This window comes from Varroa jacobsoni, unplaced genomic scaffold, assembly GCF_002532875.2.
Source record: "Varroa jacobsoni isolate VJ856 unplaced genomic scaffold, vjacob_1.0 scaffold_385, whole genome shotgun sequence".
Lineage (NCBI taxonomy): Eukaryota > Metazoa > Arthropoda > Arachnida > Mesostigmata > Varroidae > Varroa > Varroa jacobsoni.
Genome location: NW_019213287.1, coordinates 85,771 through 107,335, shown reverse-complemented (window position 1 = coordinate 107,335; position 21,565 = coordinate 85,771). Strand labels below are relative to the sequence as shown.

General features: G+C 39.2%; 1 protein-coding gene across 1 annotated transcript; it reads right to left on the bottom strand.

Annotated features, from left to right (window-relative positions):
* Window positions 1-1,081: 1,081 nt before the first annotated feature.
* Window positions 1,082-16,826, bottom strand: LOC111259922 (phospholipid-transporting ATPase ABCA3). Its single transcript, XM_022832312.2, has 13 exons — window positions 16,554-16,826; window positions 14,088-14,312; window positions 12,884-13,115; window positions 11,664-11,858; window positions 10,734-10,982; window positions 9,886-10,376; window positions 7,643-7,853; window positions 6,055-6,266; window positions 5,734-5,857; window positions 3,682-3,766; window positions 3,332-3,449; window positions 1,805-1,970; window positions 1,082-1,519 (listed from the first exon to the last, which is right to left on the bottom strand). Exons 1-13 carry the CDS (start codon window positions 16,824-16,826, stop codon window positions 1,230-1,232), a joined length of 2,871 nt encoding a protein of 956 aa, XP_022688047.2. The 3' UTR covers window positions 1,082-1,229.
* Window positions 16,827-21,565: the final 4,739 nt, after the last annotated feature.

The window sequence follows — 21,565 nt, the reverse complement described above, 5'->3', positions numbered from 1 at the left end:
ACAACCGACCCATCGCGTGTCGGGTTATTTCTGTCATCATAAACCCATTAGCCTTTGTCCGTAATACTTCAGCATTTTACTGATACTATTTCTGTGCAAAGTAGCCCGGGCTTTTCAGCTTCTTTTGTGATTCTAGGCAGAGCAGCCAGTAACGATAGATCCTAATTTATTTTTTTATTCATTCTGGATTTCTGGTTGATAGTCAAAGCCCACACCCCACGCCCGCCTCAGCCAATGCTATAGCCTAAAACATCTTGACCGAATCGCTACCGCAGCGCCACCTGTAGCAGTTACAGCGAAACATCCTCTACGAGACGAAAGGTGTATGAGAATGCTTTGTTTTAAAACAACTGTTTATTACTTTGCCATTTTCATCGTTGGCTTTTTTATCGGGGCAGGTTTCCACGTGCAAAGGCGGGTCGATTTAAACTGGCTTGAAGCTATTTACCTATGTAAAGGGTTTGAAACTTTTGTTGCAGCTTTTCAACCCATAGAAACTTGCTTCGATAGGAAAAGCCAGCGGTGAAAATCGCACGGTAAAAACAGTTGTTTTAAAACACTTGCTATATATATATATATATATATACTGTTATGTTCTGCTGTCGCTGCCACAGGTGGCGTTGCGACAGCGATTCGGTCAAGATATTAACCTTATGGAAAAAGGACAAGCTTAATTGATCTCGTATCAAAGTTTTTGCGAAATTTTTCTCTACTTTTGTTTCTCTAAATACACATGTGTATTTTTACGCAGAAACTGGCAAGAAAAAAGCCACAAAAAGGTAACGTTTAAAGGTGAAAACACTAAGGCAATGTTTAATCGTTTATACTATTTCAGACAAGTTTGTCACCTTCTAAGGACATTTTTTTAATATAGGAAAGTAGATAATGAAAAATTACCACCAAAACTATAAGGTGCAGTAATTCAATGAACATTGTATATATATATATATATATATACAGACTGATATTAGAAACAATTACGATTTACATATAAGAAGGGAAGCCATATAGTAATTTAACTAAAGCAGTAACTTAGTCAGCCGTATATCGTGTAATGATTATAACCATAACAAATTAATAATCACATTTAAGTAATTATATTTGATAAATTACTGCCAAGGTAGCTACAAAACGGACTATATAGACTGGAACTTCATTGTCTATACCCATGTCACTAGATTACTGAAATTGTCTCAGCAGATGCCAACGGATACTTTGTACTAAATATTTCATATGTTGAAAAATGCTATCGCAAGACGTAATGAATGCATACTTTGAAATTGAACCACTACAGAATGTAATAAATTTTGGACCCTCGCACTCGCAGGTGGCAGGCCCGTGACGTTTACAATTGCGGTCGGATCTCGAGTAGCCTCCGCAAGCATTGCGCCTTGCCACGTAGCTAAAGCAGCGCCGCCGACGTGATACGGTTCGCCGTTGTACCACAAAACGCGATTCCGTCCATCATATTCTCCGCCAGCAACCCAGCGAGACTTATAGTTTGCGGGTTCAGAACTAGCTGAAAAATATTTTGTACACGTGTTAATTAAGGAGTAGCGGCATCCAGACTATCATGTAATATTCTCAAAATATTATCTACTTCATGAATATAAAATATGCCGTTTATGAAATTGTCGTTGTTAAGCACCTCCTAGAAAACATGTAAGTCTTCGAACATCATCCACCTAAATGTACAGATAAGATGATCGAGCGATGTAGTGCTCGATCCAGTATACGTATTTTAATCAATTGTAAACTCAATTATTATCTATCACCGGTTCGCAAAAGTAATGGAAATTCTCACCTATACCCAGCAGGTATTTACCAATATCTTGGCCTGGATTCAACGTCTTTATTTCTACCTGCTCAGACTTAAGGGCCTTAACAAAGTTTCTGACGACTCCGTCCTGTTTTTTGGTCACAAAAGCGATAGGATTGCGGGCAATTTGAGACAACGAGTACGTAATCGGCTGAAAGTCAGATCAAATATCGTAAGTGAACCGAATGGACTCTATATTGCCATGGTAAACTAAGTGACCTTGCAGATCGCCAACAGTGACAAAGTATATACGGGCCTCCGAAATACCCAGTGAATAATTACGTAGTTACGTCCGGCATACGTGCCATTCATAGGCTGTCAACAGGTTTATATTAGGCGCACACTAACTATGATGACTGTACGGTTGAAACTAACGATCAAAGTAATTCAGCATTATGGTCAAACCAAAGTCAAAGCGAGCTCTATAATGCTTGACCCCTGCGTCAAAATGTTCGTATATTAAAAATGCTCCAGATACATCGTAATCAGGCAAGTACTCGTAAGTAAGGGTAACTACGCCTTAAATGTGATTGAAAATAGCTACTCCATGTCGTTGTATATATCCAATAATAAGGAAACATTTAATTTTTCGAAAACGTATCAGGTGGATAGATGTAAAATAGTGTAAATTTGTCAAAAGGAACCCGATAGCTTTCTGACTCTATCGACCTAACTGTGCTGATATTTTTATAGTTAGATCCGACTACGACGGATAAATAAACGACAGATCGACAACGGCGCCCAGGTCAAATTTTTGTCCAGCTTTTCCTTAATTTTATAGGTGCAATTAGAACTTCGCGTTCGACGTGTTCGCGCATAGCCTTATACCATATTAAACAGTGAACGAATGCGTACAAGCCAATACAGGGTGAATCCACTACGATTTCTTCGGAACGTCAACTATGCAGCCGGGCATTCTTTGCCGCTAAGCTGTTATGGTACAACAGATGCAATAGTTATCAATGGCCAAATGAAAGTCACGCAAGAATCGTTCAAAAAATTCAGGTCTGTTGCAAGACAGAGTTCAAACAAGCGAGCTGCCGCATTCCCTCATACGAGACCGAGAGCAATTGCCATCGCGTCTCGAACAACAATCGAGCTAATAAACATGAAAAAACTAGACGTTTGGCATCGACTCGCGATAACGAACGAACCTTGTACCTGCAGTTGGACCCGTGAATGCAAACAACTCGGGGCTCAAGGGAGCCAAGTAATGCGTGCCCGAAATGAGTTTTGTCTGCCAAATATGCCAGAATGTACTTTTATTCCAATATCGTACAATTTGCGCCGCCCACAGGGCCAAATTTATCAATACGAAAAAAGGCTATTAGCTTGTAGTTAAAAACGTGCTCACAATAGCTGTAATAGCACTGTTAATCGCTGATTGTGCTGAGGTTTTTTGATTGACAACTAGAGGTGGGCAAATCCAAATTTCGGCGATTCGGCCTACCAATGTTTTATCATCAATGCCCCGCCAGCTTACTAGGAATAAAGGAAGCAACGTTTACGCACTTTTTGCAGATTATCTGTAAGATTTGTCCCAGTTGAACTACAATAAAACATAGTGGCGAGAGCTGGCACAATTCCAAGGTAGAATAGGGTTCTCCATTCTCGACGACCGACAAGCCACCTATTTCAAATGAAAAGCATAAATAAACCCAAATACACAACGTTTATAGTCAAGTGGGTAGGGCACTAGACATACAACCGTAGGGTGCTGCTTGCTTGAATACCCAGCTGAGCGTACTCGATCACCCGTATGTGATTCTGAGATGTCTGTTTATAAAAATCATGGCTTGTATCGCCATACGTACAACTTACATTAAATTTTCATCTAAGTTTGAATAATCTGTCTTCTTTACCTTTTCTTTAGGAGTGCTTTTAATCGAAGTCTACTCAGGTGATGACCTTCGGGAATGAAAAATGGGCGTTTGAATTCCTCTGTAACTAGAACCATAACGAAAATGGCAAATTTAGAGTTAATTGTTGCGCCATTATTACACAATAAGTAACAAGGTTGCTCGTCATAAAAAACAAATCAGTGTCAGCTCACGTTTTGCTGTAAATTTTAATGAACTGTTTACGGATGAGACTTAAGGTAAAAAGCAGTTTATAAATGTTACTAAATATGTTTTACGGCAAAATTGAAACCGATCTTGCACGAAAAGCTGTTTTGCAGGACGTCAAGCTAGGTATAACCGGAGTTCATGTCTTCAAAGGCATCCCTGTGTACTGTCAAATTTACCATTTTATTTTTGTATACCATCATTCACTCCAATGTTGGGGCGCCGTTCCAATTCTTTTTTTTGAAAATTGCAATACAATGCAAATGGCGGGTCGGTTGATTAGCGAGAAGCCTTACGTTCCATACTGTTGTCAACCGTCGTTTTAGGTGGCTAGGTCCTCCCTTGTAGAAAACGAAATGCACCTACCCAGATTTCGAGCCTAGATTACCCCACGTATTCTTAAACTTGGTACGCAAATACGTTGCCACTGCACCACACGGGGGCTCGAGAGACAGGTTATATACTTCACTGCCAATGCTCTGCTAAAAAGAGCTCTCTGACTCAACACGTGTTTAAAAAATTGCTTCTTCTTTTTTTGACAGTGTGCAGACTACAGCTATCACAAGTAATATTGGTGATAGCTATCGTGTAGATCTATGTAAAACGGACTTACACAAAACAGAGGAAAAAGTGCCATAAATTTATAGTGATGTTGATGATACTGTTCGCAGGAGTCGAGAAACAGAACCAAATGGGCCTTGATGCTATCTATACGTACGTTAGGGCGAATATAACAAGCCTTTGCATGCAGGTTGAACGCGAACGACTCAGTACTAGCACTCCACAAAGTGACTGACATAAGATTAGCTGTTGCGCTGTATATAGAGGAATCAGAAAGGTAAGAAAGGACGGCATTTAGCGCCCAGCTTCGTAATCTCTGAACATGAAAAGATCTAATGATTATTACTAGCAGACGACCTGGTTTCGATCATTCACACTTACCAGGACATCGAGAACATTTTCAATATCACAACACATGTGGGCCTTGGACTTCCAAAACGGCAAAGTGGCAAAGTGACCTTCTCAACGGAGGAAAAAGGCTACAGATTCAAAAACTAGTAGAACAGAAGTTTGATAAATGTCTAGGAAGCACGATCTATGAAATGTATAATTGCCTCTCGGAACAGCAAAATACATGAGGAGAAAGGACTTAAGTATTAACTGCATTCCTAGGCGATATGAGCATGTAACAGGTTCGAAATATTTAGGATGTCATGGCGTGTTTCTATCATCCAGCAAAATAAAAGGAAACAGTGACAAGGGTGCTAACAATTACCGGAAAGATGTTTGAAATGCACAGAAGATGCGGCTAATTGGGTCCTGGGAATATCCGAACATCCTATAACATCAGCATCTCCGGACGATACATTTCAAAGACGTGCTTTCGACAGATGATTCCGCTCAACAGAATGACGATGGCAATCATGTAAAAATAATGTAATGATCAACAACAATGTGGACCTTTCAAGGTAAGTCTATTTGCTACAAGCGATCTATAACCATTTACGAGCCCGTACCGCTTAAATATCAAACGAGAAGAGCTACTAGAGCCACTCGAGACTGATGGAGACTAAGAGAAAAAAAGGCCTCGCAGGCTATATTAACTAATGTGCACCCGATGCAAGGGTCAGCTCACTTTGATTACAACGGCATAGGACACTTGGTACTGGCGTCGGTTTATTGAATAATATTACGCGTCGGACAATTCCGTCGATATCTTGAACTTCATAATCATTAAGTATATTCTGTGCTATTTGTGAGATGGTGTCCAATACAATTAAACATGCTTAATAGTAATTAATAATACTTCACAAAAATACTCCCAATAAGCAGTAATATTATTCTCACATGTAAAATCGAATTTTTCACTATCTCGTGAGAAGATACCGTCCTTAGATTTGGCTTCACCGTATTCGCCCACCTTGTGAAATACATCTTCCATTGTCGTTATTGATATGCCAATACTGTGGATCTGAAAATGTAAACGCAACATGGAGAAACTTCCAACTAGACTCAAGAATACACCAAAATAAAAAAAAAACAGCCGTTTTCCACTTAATAACAGTTAACCTATTATTAGGAAAAACATGGTGTTTGCATAGAAATCTTAATTTTGGTAGATAATGTAGTAAAAACGAATATCGTCCGCAAAGGATACGCTGTCCATACTCCGAGAGTACTCAAGTTGTCCTCAAGATATCTGAACAGTTCGACGAGCTGTTGTGGTGAAGGGAAGCCAATATTGACGACAAACTCGTAACCAATGTCCGAATCTAGATTAACGATATCGTTGCCAGGCAGACATCTTTTTATTACGGCAACGACGCGGGCCGTGTTAACGTCCAAGCTTTTCTTGCTTAGCCGAAGGTTATAGCCGGTTTCTATTGTAATAAGAAATATATACGTTACAAAAGAATTATTTTTCCAGGGCCATTTTTACATAAATACAAAATTTAAACTGTTTTTATATTGCTGAGAGCATATCACTAAAGGACTATGATGATAATGATAGATTTTAGTACTGATTTTAATTTTCTCAATAGAAAGGCTGGTATTGACAGTCCTTTCATTTTCCATATATATATACATTGCTAGTTTTTTGTATTCGGCTGATATCTCCAGTAATACAAGAATAAGGACTATCGCAAGTAAACAATTCGGTCGCGTCAAGTTTGGATCTTGGAGCTATTTTTAAAATGGATGAACTGAATTAGATCGATGATCAGCAGACGGCTTTCGACACATAACAAACATGACGTCTGCACATGCGATACGCTAGCAAGCCACAACAAGATCGGCCTTTAGGGCGGAGAATTGTACGCGCATAAAATTAGGCTTAAACTCGCTATAATCGATCCTATGCAGGTTGAGAAGATGAACATTCAGATAAGTGTGCCAGTATATATATATATATATATATATACAACACCACAGTATTGGTGGTGTTATACTACAAACTTGTACGTAGATTGCTCGCGTATGTCGGAACGTTCAGACGGTTTTACAAGATTACGAATGTAATTATTTCACGTAATCCTACAATCGAGTTAGATACAGATCGCTTTGGCCTCGAATAAAACTTGGCTCCATCTACTGTTTCCATCGTTTCATTAACGAGGTAATGATTAGGCAATGGTTTCGAAATGCTTAAGCACTGGTTTGCCAGGAAGCAAAGTACCAAGTACCGCCTCCATCGTTGTTGTATAATTCGTATGTATATGCACATTTTTGGACAAAAGCACGATCTCCTGCAATGACTGATTTGATAGGTAAGCACTAGCTAAACTACGGTGTAGATTTTTCCGTATATTAAAACGTTTCACAGAGCCCTATATCGTCTGCTAACACGAATCAACACTTTTAATGTTTTTTAGTCTGCAATTCATATGGCATGGTTTCCCCTTTTGACACAACTATAAATAACATTATATATCTGGTCAATCTTTTTATATACGGTATTAATGTAAGGCCTTCATAAGAGCTTCAATGTTTCAAAATTGAAAATGGAGAATATACTGATTTGGTTATCCACGAAAAAACAGTCATCCAAATCGAGGAGTTTCGGCTGCCAGGCATTCCTTGACCATAGAATGGCGGAAACTATTGTCTACATCTGTTTACGGTACTTCAGTGGACTTACTTGCTATACCAGTATGCCGTTCTTAGACCTAAAATTATTTCGGAAAATCAAAATCTATAGTGGTTGTTGATTTAATGCTGGCCTATAGGACATGGTCGTAAACATGTTGAAACGAACCGAACTTCTTCTTCAGGAACATCGGAGATCCGGCAGCCAGAAGGCGTCCTTTCGCCACAAACACAATTCGATCGCCCAGAACGTCCGCCTCTTCCATGTAATGAGTTGTCATCAGGATCGTCCTATAGCGTCGTTCATCCTGCAAAAGTCCCCATACAGCGCGTCGAGCTTCAGGATCCATTCCAGCCGTAGGCTCGTCGAGGATCACTATCTGTGCGAAGGAAAACCCGACCAACGGCATTCCGCCAAATTTACAAAAATAAATGCATTGACATAAGTAAGCGGTCAGCAACGGTTTGTTACTATACGAAATACGGGTTATGGATAGATTTTCAAGATTACCCAGCGCTTGATAGCGAAACTGTGATATAATTGGCATCTACAGGAGACCATATGAAGATACTGACGACTCGGAAATATGTCTTATTGAACTGTTGCTGGAGTTCATGACTCAGGATACTTTTTTTAATGGATTTTTTTTTAAAGTCAACAAAGATTTAAGCTACATAGTACCCCTCCACATAGCGCATACGCATTCACATCGATACTTTCCGTATTACATTCTTCTCAATAATCAGCACAACTGAATAAAGGTAACTCAAAGTTTATAAAACTATTTTTTAATTATATTTTTATTATAAAAGGACGGAGCTTTTCATAAGGCCGCTACACTGGTGGTTTAGCGCGCGCCCAGTTGAACAGTAACAAATCTCGAATATACATTAGCAACAATTTTTATTTTTAATTACAAATGTTTAACGAACAACTTATTTAACAAGAAAAATAAACGAAAACAACAGTCAGAGCGAGTTGATAGATACAAAGCAAACTGCTTCTCAAAACCGGAGACGGCGCAGCATTGGCAACAGGCTTTTGGAACAACGAGTGCAAACGATGAGTAGTGCAGACGAGTGAGAGTAGAAACAAATAACTACAACTTTGAATTTATTGGATTCTACAACGAGTCTAGGCTGAACTGGACTGATCGTGATTCCATAGTTTCTGTTAGACAAATCAATCTGCTGCTCTGTGTGAGGAGAATGCGACAGCATCGACTAGGTTGCTACCTACAACGAATACTTTTCGAAGGATCATCCACAAATGATAGAAGGCAATCAAGGCTTTCGTATAATCGATCCTCATATGAAGATTCTTATACACCTGACTGGACGGTCGTCTGGATTCGCTAAGGGAAATCTGAACTGGCTCAGAAGTACGACTTAGGTCCCGACCTAGCGGATCAGAATTCAGATGTACCTGCAGATTCCGCTGGCTAGGGCACTTCTGGGCAGCACCGCTTTCACGGTGCTATTTTCTATGGACGACGTGTTCTATACGATCGAACCCCAGGAAAGGGTCAAGTGACTTCCTGAAGAGGTCTTCGTTTGTTACATTTTTCGAATAACTATTAAGACAATGATAGCGAACGCTATAACAGAGAAGCAGGCAAGTTCTTCTTATAATCAACATCCGCCTTGATTTAGCTGGAAATAACCTACTGTTTATTTTACTTTTTCAATACCCGAAAATCTCTGATTTTAACCCCATAGAACTCGGCTATATATTGCTTAGTACCGAGTCCGTAAATTCACTCTACTTTATTCAAATAATTGCCTGGTGTGTAGAACGCCGCTATACGTTGTAGAAGTGAAATGACAATCCTACTGGAAACAGAAGCATATCTCCAGGTTAAAAATGGGCACAAAAATAAAGAAGTTAGATTCAGCGTTTCATCAAGAAGCCTCGTGATGTAGCGAACACAATTAAACACTTCCTTCACGCCTTGTGTCAGATGCTTAATTATCAAGATTTCAAACCTAAACTACTTCATGTGTTCTTAAAATGAATAGAGAAATACACCATCACGGCAATTCGCTATCAAAGTACTCGGTACTGCTTGCATCGCTTCAAAGCTGCCTTCATTCCTCCGAAAAGAGGTACTTTTACGCCCGGCTTTGAACCTAGATCGCTTCAAATGTCTCAGTTTATTAAGCAAACACCGCAATACCATCACAAATCTGGTTAGTCATGTAAATCTTAAGATTTACTAGCGCTACATGCACTACAAAGACCCATGCATCTGATATCATGCAGGCCACTGGCCTCTTGTCTCTTAATGCCCCCAGACAGCTAGAATTGCCGCCTCTCTCTAGCAGCTGCCTAATATCTTATATTTGTCGTAGCTGGATCATGCAACTAATTTAAAAATACTTCGATCTCGCACAAAGAAATCGGGTGTTTACCTCACTGCCTCCGACCATGGCGTTGGCGAGGCATAATTTTCTTTTCATGCCGCCAGAAAGGTCCTTAGAAAACGAATTCGACTTCTGCGTTAAGTCAAGTTCCGATAGTAGATGCTTTATTTCCTGCCTCAGGTAATTCTCTTCGGCATCTTTGAGCTTACCAAAGAACACCAAATGTTCCATAACTGTGAGCTTATCAAAGAGCACATTGTGTTGAGGGCAGAATCCAAGGCTCTCTCTAGCCTTCCGCGTATGCTTTCTTACGCTGTAACCGTTTATGAAGACTTCCCCATGGTCTGGCTGTATAAGTCCCGTCAGGATGCTCATCAGCGTCGTTTTGCCGGCTCCGTTGTGACCAAGTAACATGGTGATTTGATTACAGTAGAGATCGACTGACAAATTGCTAAGAGCTCGAATTGGCCCAAATCTATGCGAGATTTGAACCAGACGAACAACAACCCGCAATTTCTTTGATATGTTTTCTATCATTTCTGAAAACCAAGTAAATTGTGACGAGTTCAATACACTGATAGGTTGTGTTAGTCTACATTATATGTGATTATAAGATATTCCTCTCTCAGAATATAATCTCAGGTATAGACACCCTTTAAATATAATTATCTCATCCAAGAACCGATCGAAACCCCTAGTCAGATTACTGAATCTTGTTCCGTACCAAACCGAAGCCTTTTATCGTCTGCTAAGGGCGTAACGCCTGCATGACGCAGCGCAAACCATTCCAAATACATTGATGAAGCCGAGCTTGTATTAATAGCTAATTCAAACTGAAACGCGTTGAAAAGAATCTCTGATCGTCGTATAATTGTCATAAATTACGGTCTGCTAACCTTTGTTGGAATTTTGCACAGAAGCTTTATGTGAAAAATCCGCCACGGTGGGACACCAATAGGAAGGGAGCAGAAAAAAGAGCGGGTGGTTTGCGTTTCCATATTGCCAAGGATTAATGGCATCCAGATACATCGCGAGCAAAAGATAGAGTAGCCACGATAATAACATTGCGTATATAATCTCGATTGGCGCGATATTATCACCTGGGATGACAGCTTGATTTATATTGTGCCATTGTAGACCTTCACCTGCAAATTTAGCGTAACGCATACTGTAATATAGAAATTCATAATTGCTTTTTCTCACCTACCCGCCAAAATTTAGAATCAGAATGACACCCCGTGGATAACATCTCAGTTTGCGAGCGAACGCTGAGACAGACCCAAGCTTTGTTTCAAGCACAGCCACTTTACAGCGAAATTGAAAGCCTTTGATCGATGCTAAGCTCTATCTTATTTCTGTTGGAAACGACTTTAAGGGTGGACGGGTGTGCTTGTGAAACGCAATGACATTTGTTCTTTGCGAGAAATAGACAAACGACATCGTGGCTGAATGCGTGAATTTGATCGTTATATTATAGCTTATGTACCAACTTTTGTAGTAATAATCGTGTTCTTTACATCAGTCATAGTTCGTGGTCTCTTGTTAGCTTCCTACCACATAAGGGGTTTCTGACTCTTCACACAAGAATGTCAACTTCTATCTTGTTTACTGCTGGTTTTCCTATTTAGAGCTTCCTTTCATGGCCATGTACCTAGAGCAAAAAGCACTTTCAGACAGCGTATAGCACTTAGCCTTCAGTAATAGATCATTCAGAAGGAACAACAATAGACAACGATCATTATAATCTAGTAGTTTTTTAGTGTCACCGCACACCGCACATATTAAAATTGCAGCGCGAGATGACGATTACCAAAAAAAATACATACCCTTTTGCTCGGAAAACGAGGCAAGCTTCATAAGCCAATGAATACCGATTTGAGGCACGAGGGAGGTGGCCAACTTGAACGGAACAGTCAATGACATGTAACCCGTAAGACCTCCTGCAGGATCATCGACATACGTGACTATCATAGCTACAGTGCCCACTTGCACGATAAATACCACAAATACCATAATCTTCGCTAGAACCAAAGGAAGAAAAATTGCTGAATATTAGAATGGCTACTAATTTTACGATGACAACAACAGGCACAAGGGGGGCTTACAGTTTAAACATTGGCTTTTTCAACTCCTACGCGAACTAAATCGGGACCTTTGCTCCGCTTAAGCTAAAATTGTTGGAGCTTACTTCCGCACTTGTCTCTGTTCCAGAACGCTTTGCTAGGGCACTGTTCTATTATGATAGTAATCAAATCCTAACTTAAGTTGTCTAACCGATCTTCGCTTTATTATACTATTTCGACTTATCAAATAAACCAGTTAACCCTAAACTTCGGGTGATATTGTAGTCGTGATAGTCAATGTATCAGCTATTGCTTAGTGTATCATGTGGCTTTTCAACATACGCTATAATATTTTCACGATGTGGTTATTACTATGTTCGGGCCGGCACTTACATGTGTTGAATTCGATTTCTCAGTAGCTAAATGACACTCCGTACGTTTCGCTTTTGCTTACATTAAAGAAAACAGGGAACATGTGAAAATGCCGTTATCGTCAATCAATTTGGGAAATGCCTCAACATATGATCCAAAGCCATTGTTTTGTATGTTGTATTAGCCATTTTTCCCCATTCTTTGATTCAACTGTGTTTTTATCCTCCACGTAAAAGCCAGTCCGCCATATTTTACGATTTAAAATCATATAGGGACTATTTTTGCAGATTATTCTTCGTTAAGTTAAGCAAATTTATGTATTTACTCATGTCACCTATGTGCGTTAGCATTTATTGTGTTACTAGATGTCAATTATGTAATATTAAAACTAAACCACCTTATTATTTCTTATGCAGCCGTATAGAAAATCCTTGAAAGTTCAGCGTTAAGTTTAAAAAGTAGGAAACATTGATACGCAAAGTATTCATGCATCTCTGTCAATGTCCATAAACGAAAAGAATGATATTATATAATAATGAAATATAATAATAAAAGAAAAATGATGCTATAGCTTCTTTAGCCCGTCTGGACCCATTTGACATTCAACGTACGCGAAGAGAATGGAACGGTGAACAGCAGACTAAAATTAACTATTGCCATGGTGAAGACAATGAAGAACAGGACAATCACCGACGCGTCTGAGTACACGAATACTTGCGCGACACCGAAGTCACATAAACAGATCATGAGTATCACCGCAATCAACCCGCCTCGTATGGTGCCTACAAGCATGCAGTTAATCCAGTACACAATGTCTGGCAGGCCCATCATTCGCATGATTTCCTACAATAATAAAAAGAAGCGAGAAAAGCATTAGAAATAAACGAGTCTATCTCAGCATTACGACTTGTTAGAATTCCCATCTGTTTTGAAGAAACGCATTCTGTCATCTTCAATCAAGGTAAGCGCTATTGTCATTTTCGACTTTCTACATCCACGATAAGTGGATTATTATGTTGTAAATTGTAACAATTTATTTGACGTAAATCCGTAATAAATTTTGACATCCAAAATCAAATTTTTCAACATAATAAGTCATAATTCAGTGCAAGAATTCAGCACTGTTGTAAAGCGAGAGCAAAAAGAAGCAGCCACTCCAACCCTCAACTGTTCACGAAGAGTCCTTAACCTTTGCAGGAAACCTCTTTTTCCACTCTCTCTTTTTCCACCTCAAACTCTCCTTCCCGGAATTTTTTAAACATACGACACAGCGTGTTTCTAGTAGTAGAACCTTTTTTGAATACAGGGTTTATTCACAGAGCATCATCTTAAAAAATATATGTTTATCACGTCTCATACTGAACGACCTAATAAGTTTTAGTGGTCGGCTTAGAGCGTCTTATAATTTGCGATTCTGGAGCCTGTTGTACTATCACGGAAGCCATGAGGTAGCAGTTTGGCCTCGTAGCCACGAAACCTCGATTATGTCCCTTTGGATCAGTTAATCTTATTCTCAGCATCACTCCTTTTATAGGATTTATTGTCCGCTTCCAACCTAAGTCTTTACTGATCTGATGTCTCGAACCATCACCGTCGTCTTCGCTGTGTATCTAGGTGCATTCTCGTGATGAAGCTCCCCGAAAAGAACTTGATGCGGATATCCAGATTCGAACATATAACTTACCACACAAACCGGCCTTGATGCTGTGTTAGCCAGCCTGAATCAAGTAAGCTCGCCCTATAATAATGATACGTTAAGTTCACAGGTCATTAGCATGCACACGGTTAACGGCATAGGAAGAACAGCTAACTTACTCGAAGGCGAGTGTCCTTTTCCGCGACAATACCTTTTGAAAAGGAGCATATGAATGTAATGAAACTAAACAAAATGATCATATCGCTCATCCGAATAAACGTTGCGTCCTCCGCAGATTGATCCTTCTTCATGCCTGCTTTCCGAAAATAGTAGCGGTCAGTCGGAAAGGGCCGTATAGGATCCAGTCGCGCATTGATTTTTAGCTTGTAAAATTTTGCATGTTCCTAAAAGTGTTGATTCATTAAATATTAGCATAGGTATAGATAACTGCACAAAATAAACTTCACAAACTAATTATATGATATGGCTAAAAATAATTGTAATAAGGGCCTGCATTAATTGCATACGCTTCACGCCTCTACAAAATGCTCGGCCATCAATCGACTTATTATTTCTTTATATATTGTTGAACACAGATCAAGGAGGCTGCATGATTTCTAGGTTGGTAATTACTATTCCTGGAAGATGCGAAGTACCTCATGTTTCTTTAACATTTTTTTTAACTGAATTACCCACATACAAATTATCTGTGGGTAATTCAGTTCTATTGGTACGAATAGCTAGTTTCCATTAGTCGACGATTCCTTAGCCGGCTCGTTGAGCTGAAAGAAAGTGTTTAATAAACAAAAATTGCTATTTTGATGAATAGTAAAGCTTAATGGCAAAAACACGTGCTCGATAAATTTCCCAGGCATGGTTTTATTTTTGAACGCGGAAGTTCGTGTAAAAATAGACTATCCTTTCCCTGGGCAGGTGTCACTGACGACGATAAGCGACTGTATAAAAAGTACAACTAACTGTGAAAATGAGGATGCGCACGCAAAGAAGAGACTACGTGTAGAGGAGGCGCCCATATATCGGAGAAACGGGTTTCTGCGATATCACGATTTCAAGTGAATTAAATATAAATAGAGTAATAATAAGCTAAATACTAAACCCTATATGAACCCTATATGTAAATTGTCCAAGCTCTAATTGCTACCAGCCACAAGCGCATAGGGGTCGCGAAACATCAAAACAAGCGTTGGTCGTTGTCCAACGATTCGCTTTTTCGACCCACTTATGTGTCTGCTGCAGATTCAACTATCAACAGTCCTGAGCTTCAGCTAGCCGAAGTAGTATTAAAACAAATAACGATTGACAACCAGGTGTAGAGGGATTTAATGGGCACTACAATTAGTATACTAGCTAAAAGTCCCATACAACTGTAGCAGATGCCTATACGTGAGGCCCGGTGTCTTTAAACCAGATTTCACAAACATTAAAAAATAGGGTCGTCTGCTAGATGACGCAATCTTACAACGTAGCGGAAAAGCCACTCTCTAAGGAACCTAAGGAATCAATTTTCTGCGGGCAGGCGTTATCGATAGCATGGGAGAATTTGGATTGGTTTGTTTTACATTGAGCTCACATACCAGAAAAAAGACGGATGGCTGCTATAATCTTGGATGGCCCGGAGTAACACCTTTCGTTAACGTTATCCTCCAGATCTGTATTTTCAAAAAATGTCTTCTATCGTTTTAGAGTAAATGTCACGATTTTTCGCCATTATTAACTTCATGGTCTGAATGCGTGTTTACTTGCAGCGAAATCATTTTCACTCCTCAAGTGACATACTATTCCACCTCTTTGCTTTCAGCAAGGATTTTAGTGTATAGAAAAAAAACTTCACTAAATACAGCACAACTAGGACTCGTTCAATCTTGGCTAGTGGCAATGAAAATTACGGAAGTCTTCTGCCGCAGGGTTCTTGGTCACAGCGGAATACCCTGTGCTAATTCAATCACAGTGTTTATTTGATTTAACGCTACTAATTTTCATATTTTATAATCAATTAGATGCGTGAAATGGCAATAAAAGCGTTACCCGTGGACATCCTCACTTTATCAGCTGAACCAAAAATTTGCGTAGTCACGATTTGTTGAACGACATCTTTCCTCTCTAATGGTGTGTGAAGTGAGTTTTGTATCCATTTGCCGACAAAATGAATTTTGAAAGACTCGCATAGAAAAACTGGGCTGTATCTGCCTTAAGTTATTTACTCATTCTCAGCTTGTTATTTCTTATTATTTACGCAATTCGTTCAGTATCTAATAACTTTTTCGACAGGGATTGCAGCGCAAAGCAGATAAAGGCGACACCAAATTGCTGACATAGATTAGGTGCGGTTAGCGGACACCTCGAGAAATTACCGGTCTTAATCACTATGCATTGAGCAACTTTTATATTCTATTTCACAAATCTACTTCATGGCAAATGGCCAGTTAGAAAAATCAAGAAATGAAGAGCTGTTCTACCGTGCACAATGATAATTTCATTGTTCTCTCTGATCGCGGTTTATCGCCTAGGTTTTCCGACACGAGTAAAACACAAAGCTGTGACGCGTGCGTAAAGAAATCGCGAACAAGTCAAAAACTTATCATTAAATACAATAAGCCGTTGATTTCTTTCCTATTATGACCAACCTTGAAAACTGCGTACATTGTTGGGAACAGCAGGGTTTCTTCCATGATGGACCTAGGCGTCCTAGGGCTAGCAAAGTCGCCAAGCGCGTTGCCAGATGGCATTAAACTACCGAAGCCATACTGTAGGGTATAACTCAAATGACTGGGTTGGCTCACCGACCGAAAGATAATGGACAGATCAACGCTGCCGTTAATTTTTGCTAAATACACCTCAAGATCCTTGCTACCGACAAAACCCGTAATGGAAACATTTCCTGGAATCAGGCAAACCATGTCGCCAGTAAAGGAGTAAACAGAATCGAAAAGCTTAAATACCGAGTTACTGCTGTTCCAAGTTAAAGCATAGGCCTAAAATTTCACTATTTTTTCGTGTATCATTACCTCCTGAACAATTTGTAATTATTAGAAAAATATACTCTTACGTATACGTATGCGTACTGTTATTTTGGCACGCGTCGACCTATCGCGCATGCAGATCTCTGTAATATGAGCCCTATAAAAAGGGGACACTTACGGGCAAGATTGAAAACAGACTCAACAATATGGGTCGTGTATTTCGTTCGAGGTGCATAGATGATATGGATTCGAGATGTTTGGCGTCCAGCGGACATCGGAAATTTGATTTGCTCTGCCGTGTAGGGCTCTTTGGGTGGATAAATGGTCGCGTTATACCACATTCCCCGTCCTGATGTTTCCGGAGCGGCTTTGTTAAGACCACTTGAGAGCATACCTAAAAACCACAATTTTTACTCTTTGATCTTAGACGGGACCGTTTGAAAGTTAAAACGCCGTCTAGCTACCGCTACATATTAGCGTAGTCTAGTGCCATATATTTAACTATAATAGATAATATCAAAGTTGACTCAAAGTAAGATTAAAGCAACATGACGCTCGTAGCCACTAATTGACAGTTAGGGGATTCAGTCTAACGGAATATAGACTCATCTTTGGGTATGAAATTCAAAGCGATGTTCAAATGGCTAATGGAAGCACCTAAAAACCTTAGCTCTTAGGATAATAGTCTGTCGAAAATGAAGCAAACAGATACAAATTTGTTAAACATAAGCTTGGCATAATCGTCCTATAGTACATCGCAATTACTGGTAAAATAGTTTGATAATAAATTTAAAAAAAAAAAAGTAAAATAACCATGCTTTGATATCAAAACAAGTGTTCAAAAACAATCTAAACAATAAGGTTCGCTACCAAGAGCAACCTTTTCATTACTCACCGACAACAAATAGAGGCATTAATAGCTCGAATAAAGATGTACAGTAGTGTCGTTTTATTCGTAGAATCCATATATCTTTGTGTAGAAGAGCGTACAGTTGGGTAAATATGTACATCGTAGAGGCCTACGACGAAAAATGGCCTCTTGTTATACAGCTGGAAACGATGAGGTTATGGAACTTTATTTATTAAGGTTTTTCCTTGCTGTCTTGAATTTTCAGCAATATTATTAGTATTATTATTGAGAATTACATTATAAATAGTTGGGCTAGTAAAAAAAAAGTAACTGTAAAAAAAAAGTAAGTAAAAAAACAAACTGCCGTTCAAATAGGTGCGTATATAGATAAACCACATGAACAGGTCAAAAAGAAGACCGGGCAAAAAACGCGATTTTTGCGTACGCCCACGAAGAATCAATTAGATAATAAACATACCAAGAACTATATTAATTTACGCAGGGGATTAAAGGACCAGATATAAACCCTGACCTGCCTCAACTGTAAGATATTTTTGTAGCCCGCCCCCTCTGCACCATAATAATGACAAGAATAGTAAATTACTAATTTTATATTTGCAAAGCAAAGGGAAACACTCGTAGTGCATTGATTCCTATATCGAGACATTGTTTGGGTGATTATGCTTTTAAGATCGTTATAAACCGGAAGCAAAGAGATGTAGTTGTCACAGAACTTTCTAGCAGAGACCAAATAGTCACGTAACTAAGTGAATAAACCTAATGGGTTTGAAGCCCAGGCCCGACGGCTCGGGACCCAGATTGTTTCTCCTACCATATTTAGCCGGATAAAAAGGCTAATTATCATTTAATCCTGCATTTCAAAAACTTGACTGAAATGACAATAAGATATTGAATTAAGCAAGATAGTGTTGATGATATAATTTATTCAGACTCTGGAATCTCTGGAAAGATCTGACCGAATGATTGTGTTTTATCCAGTTTTCAAGTCCATACGGTATACTCTGAACCTCGAAATATGACTTTTGACTTGTGACACAGATCACCCAATTTTTATCTACAGCACGTATAGTTCACGCGGCGTCCCTTCTCTTACGTGCTTATGTGCTTACAATGATTGCACCAATTTAGTTAAGTTTCGTATTACCATAAAAAGTCACCTTGTAGATATACCAACTTTTTTCATAACAAGAAATTGTACCTTTTGCGCTTTCCAATCGAATGGTCGCAGCTTTGATGACGCCACAAACACTTTTAAGGCTGCCTTAATGTGTAACCATTTTCAAATAGGATAAGGAAAACATGCGTGTCCCCTTCACAGAAGCTTAGCCTCAAATGATCCTACCTCCAGATGAATTGTAAAGCACACGACCTTGACATACAACGTACACAATTTCACCTACACGTTTACACGTAGATCCTAATACAAGAGTTACCTAAGCCAACAGCCTCGCGTTGCAATGGAGCATGGGTACAAACAACGAAAAATTTCTTGTGAAATGAATCGCTATTATGCGCGTTCGATGAAGCTCATCAGTGACGAGGCCAGTTAGTTACCGAAGGGTAGCCTTACCTAATGGAACCAACCCAAGCATAATATTTGTCTCAAAATTTATCCAACTAAATTGGTTAACTATTTAAGTAATTAGAAATATTTTTCGAGATACTTAAGCAATAATTTGTTGTTTCTGATTAGACGGTCAGGAAATCACGCGCTCAAACTTATCTAGACCACACTGACATTCGAAGATTTCTCCATGACCTTTTTTAATCGACGAGTGAATTTTCATGTATGATTTTTCATTTAAGCCTTTTCAGTTGATTCATTTTTCAGAAAAAGTTGGTTCTTATACAAGAAGTCGAGTGTTACAGAAACACGAAGATCTGACTCGCAGCCGTTTTTCTTTTTTAACTTTAAATAGTTTACACGAAACAACCACAAAAAAACAACCCTCAGAATGAGCCATTTTGAGAATTTGTCGGCAACTATATTTTTTAGTTATTTTTTACTTTCCTTATTTGACTTTTATTTTTTTCCGGTCTCTTTATTTTTCCGGCCAGTTAATGTTGCCATTAATGGGTCTTCTACAATAATCTTGCGTTTATTAATCAATCTGAGTAGCCACTATTTCAAGATTAAACTCGATACAATTCCTTTGTTTAGAAATTAAATTAATTTAAGTTTAATTGTCAAAGATCGGCAAAAAATTTATCTCGCGCACTGGGCCTATGACAATCAATGAGTGAACGCACTCTTTTGTCGAAAACTAGATCGTTAAAGTTATTTCGGTACGTAGCGTGTTTCATGGGCGTAATGCATGTCGTACTATATTTACCTTTGAACAATATGAATATCGGTTTACAAATAGTAATTGTGATAATCAAGTTTGTCTAGACAGGCTCTGTTGGTTGAAATAGGCTCGTGGTCAGATTGGAATTGTGTAGAAATTTATACTTACAAGGGCTTATGCCAATGAGATTTAAGCAAAGGGTGCGCATAGCTTGAACACAATTCAAAGAGCTGTAACTCGTTTTGCTCTTTAGTGGCGATTCAGCGTAAGATTCTAAATGCTAAACACAAAAAAGTAAAAGTCCATAGATATGCTTGGTTCATTTTTTTAGAAAAACTTTTCTCATGATCACATCGATATGAACGAAAATAGAGTGAAAAAAGCTGCTCGTAGCGAGAATACTTTAGCCTATTGCATTCTGTTGGACTCTGTTTTTTTTAATTATGAACAATGCGCATTATACGTATTTCTATTTTAAAGTAAAATTATTTTTACATGCGGAAAATCTCGTTTACTGAAGTGTCAGATGTCTGTTAAAGCACAGGAGCTTTAACCGCAATTTATTTAGAGAGCGCAACTGGTTTTAAGCGGGTGGATTATTTGACAATCCGGTACTCCGGATTATGTTTTTATATACTATTGCGGGGTCATCCTTTTGACAGCTCATTTTCCATATGCTTTTCCTTTCAAAGTAATGTCTTTAGATCTCCGTACCTCTATCTCCTCTTTAATCTACCAAATGCGATATTCTTCTTGGCAAACAAGTGCCCCGCTTTGGTGCAGTCGCAAGCATTTCAGTTACTAGGGATCAAAAATGGTAAACAAACATGACTCATCACCATTTCGAGAATCTCAAACACATAACAAACGGTATATGTGTTGCTTGCTGTCGGGTTATGTTTGAAAACACCGATTGTCAATAGGCACTTAACGTTGCTTCTGTGCACATGAATAACCTTAGAAAAGTCTATAAGTTGAGAGACTACTGTCTTTTATCGGCTCAGAACAGCTCATCTTCTTTGTGTAATACAACTTTTGCGACAATATCTTTATCCACCATACATAGTGGACCCGTGCAGAACAACTTGCGAAAATTGGTTTTTGGTCAATTGTAAAATTTGGTTTCCCTGTCTGAGCACTTGGTTGGCCACTTGAACGGGCTATCGATTTTTTCGGCCTTCACTCATTTGCCTTGCTTGCCTAATCGCTTGCCACATGGTTATGTCCATGTGGTTTTTGGTAAACCCGATTGTTCGGTGCCTCTACGTATTGCGGCAGTAGAGATGGTGTGAAAGCACATGTATGTTGCTCGCTTGTTACCTGCTACCCATCACGCGTGTGCTGGCTGTTTGGCAGAGGCCTTCTTACCAACGGCGGCGCACGATACTTCTTGGGGTGTACCCCTTCCTTGTCTTCATGGTGGGTTCCCGTATGTGGATGGTTAGCATATTGACAAACGTTAAAGAGGCAAGCCGAGCCGGAACAAACCGCATGAGAGAATACACTACGCAAGAAGC